General features: G+C 47.9%; 1 protein-coding gene across 1 annotated transcript; it reads right to left on the reverse strand.

Annotated features, from left to right (window-relative positions):
- Positions 1 to 375: 375 nt before the first annotated feature.
- LOC308404655 (uncharacterized protein) lies at positions 376 to 1924 on the reverse strand (the record flags this gene model as incomplete). Its single annotated transcript, XM_080894805.1, has 1 exon — positions 376 to 1924. The coding sequence occupies exon 1, from the start codon at positions 1864 to 1866 to the stop codon at positions 376 to 378; it is 1491 nt and encodes a 496-aa protein (XP_080750931.1). The 5' UTR covers positions 1867 to 1924.
- Between the last annotated feature and the right edge of the window lie 351 nt (positions 1925 to 2275).

Consider the following 2275-nt stretch of genomic DNA (forward strand, 5'->3'; position numbering starts at 1 on the left):
CACCCCTACAGCTACCAAGCCCAGGTACAACCCCTTTTTCAGCATTAATATTGCAGCCCCGTGCAGTCACACACCACGACGGTCCCCAGACACACAGCTCACGGGAAACCAGGAAGTCTGCTCGCCGACCCAGTCCAACCCCTTTTGTAGCTGGCCTCTTTCCTTCCTCCACCAATGGGTGGCCTCCACCTGGAAACAAGCAACACTGAATACAAATACAAACAATAACAACACCGTACTGCAAATAATGACCCTGGGTCATAACACCCCCCCCACCTAAAATCAAGCATCTCATTAGAGAGATGCTAGACCTAGTATCAAAAACATTAAAACAAACAAACAAATCGAACACTTCCTAGGGGGAAACCAGACTCATCAGTCACTGTCTGTGTCATCACTGATGATCCCCTGCAGGTTGGCCCATTCGGACATTTTCCTGCGACCTCTGTGGGTATTGTTTTCCTGATCACTGTCTGATTCCGAGTTTAGAGTGCGCTGATATTCAGAGGACGGACAGTCCTGTTGTTTCTGACTTGCTGAGGCACCCCTGCGTGTAGGTCGACCTTGTGTGGTAATGATGTTGTTGACATCAAGAGCAGCCAGTTCTTGAGCTTGCTCTCTCTTCATTCTGACCTTTTTCCATTTCTGAATAGTTGGCTGACCATGTACACCAAGCTCTTCAAGCTCCTTCTTCAGAACAGCCACCTGGGAGCGGCAGTCCTCCAGCAGCTTCTTGTAATTTCTCCTCACGCCGCAGAGGGCAATATAACGTTCAAGCCTCGCCACCGATTTGTCATCAGACTTTGGTTTTCTGGTGCTCTCATCTTTCTTCACACTCTTCTTCATCTTTTTATCATTTGTTTTAACAGTCTTATTTTCTTTTTCATCTTCCAAAGAAGGTAGTGATGAAACTGAGTCTGGGTCACTGGTTTTCTCTTCCACTTTTGTATCTTCTTTTTCACTGTCAGAAGACTCGTCGCTCCTAATTTTGTCACTCGTTTCTGACTTGCAGTCTCCATCTGATTCGTTTCCTGCATCACTCAGTGGTGTTCTCCTTCCTTCATCTTTACTGCTGGTTACTGTCTCGACGTTCATTCTCACCATTTTCTTTGGACTGTCACTGCAGTTGCTTTCCTCACTGAGTTCCTCATCAGAAGACTCGTCACTGTCAATTTGACGATTTTCATTTCTCTTTTGTTGTGATTTTTTCACCTCTGGCTCTTCACCATCAGCTTGAGATTTGGCATTTTCTTCATCATTGCTGCTTTCTTTACTTTCTGTTTTGTTGTCCTCTTGAACCTCAGATTCTGATGATGAGCTTGAATGATTATTTTGTGATTTCTTTGCCCAGGATTCATCTTCACTCTCACTCATGACCTCGTCATTTCCATTTTCTCTTTTCCTTGTGTTCTGGAGCTTCTTAGTCTCTGAGTCACTTTCACTTTCATCATTATCCTGCATTTTCATCAGTTCCTCTTGCACCACCTGTTTCATGAAAGTTTTTACTTCTGGCCTTAATGAGTCACATTTGTTGTGTGTCTGATATCTCTTTTTTAAAATTCCCAAGGTCAGCGTGCTCAGGTCTGCCTCGTCACGGAGTTGACCACACACAAACCTGCGGATACCTGCTGCCTCCTTCTCCGACACCATACTAAAAACCTTCGCCGTCCCACCATCTACCCCCGGAACAGAACTATCATGCGGCTCAGAGCCGTCCGGAAACATTTCGGATATGTCCACCTCACCACCCAAGCGACGAGCTTGAGCACGAGTAACCACACATGCCGGATAAACTGTGGGGTCACCCAGCTCCGACGGGAATTGGCATAACCGATCCGAAGTAGGACACTCAATAACTTCCGGCATAGCCGGAAACACTTTTCCCCCGGCCAAGTCATTTCCCAAAACAAGATCAATGCCTTCAATTGGCAGCTGATCTCGAACCCCCACCCGCACAGCGCCCGATACGAAGGACGAGGTCAAAGTAACCGTATGGAGAGGCATGCGTAAAAGACTCACCTTGATACCCCACACCAGCAAATCAGAACCACAGTACGACTGCTGAGAGAAAGGCACGACTCCATGTCGCGCCACCGAATGCTTCGCCCCTGTATCCCTCAAGATGGTGATCGGAACCCGGTCCCCCGCATCACCAGACAACGATAAAAACCCCGTCGAAACAAACGGTCGAAACACCTCATCTATCCCCCGCGGAACGACGCCAACCGGCATTAAGCTAGGGCGGGTTACCGCGGAGCAACACTGCACGGCCCCC

The sequence above is a fragment of the Rhamphochromis sp. 'chilingali' genome, assembly GCF_963969265.1.
Source record: "Rhamphochromis sp. 'chilingali' genome assembly, chromosome: 10".
NCBI classification, from domain to species: domain Eukaryota; kingdom Metazoa; phylum Chordata; class Actinopteri; order Cichliformes; family Cichlidae; genus Rhamphochromis; species Rhamphochromis sp. 'chilingali'.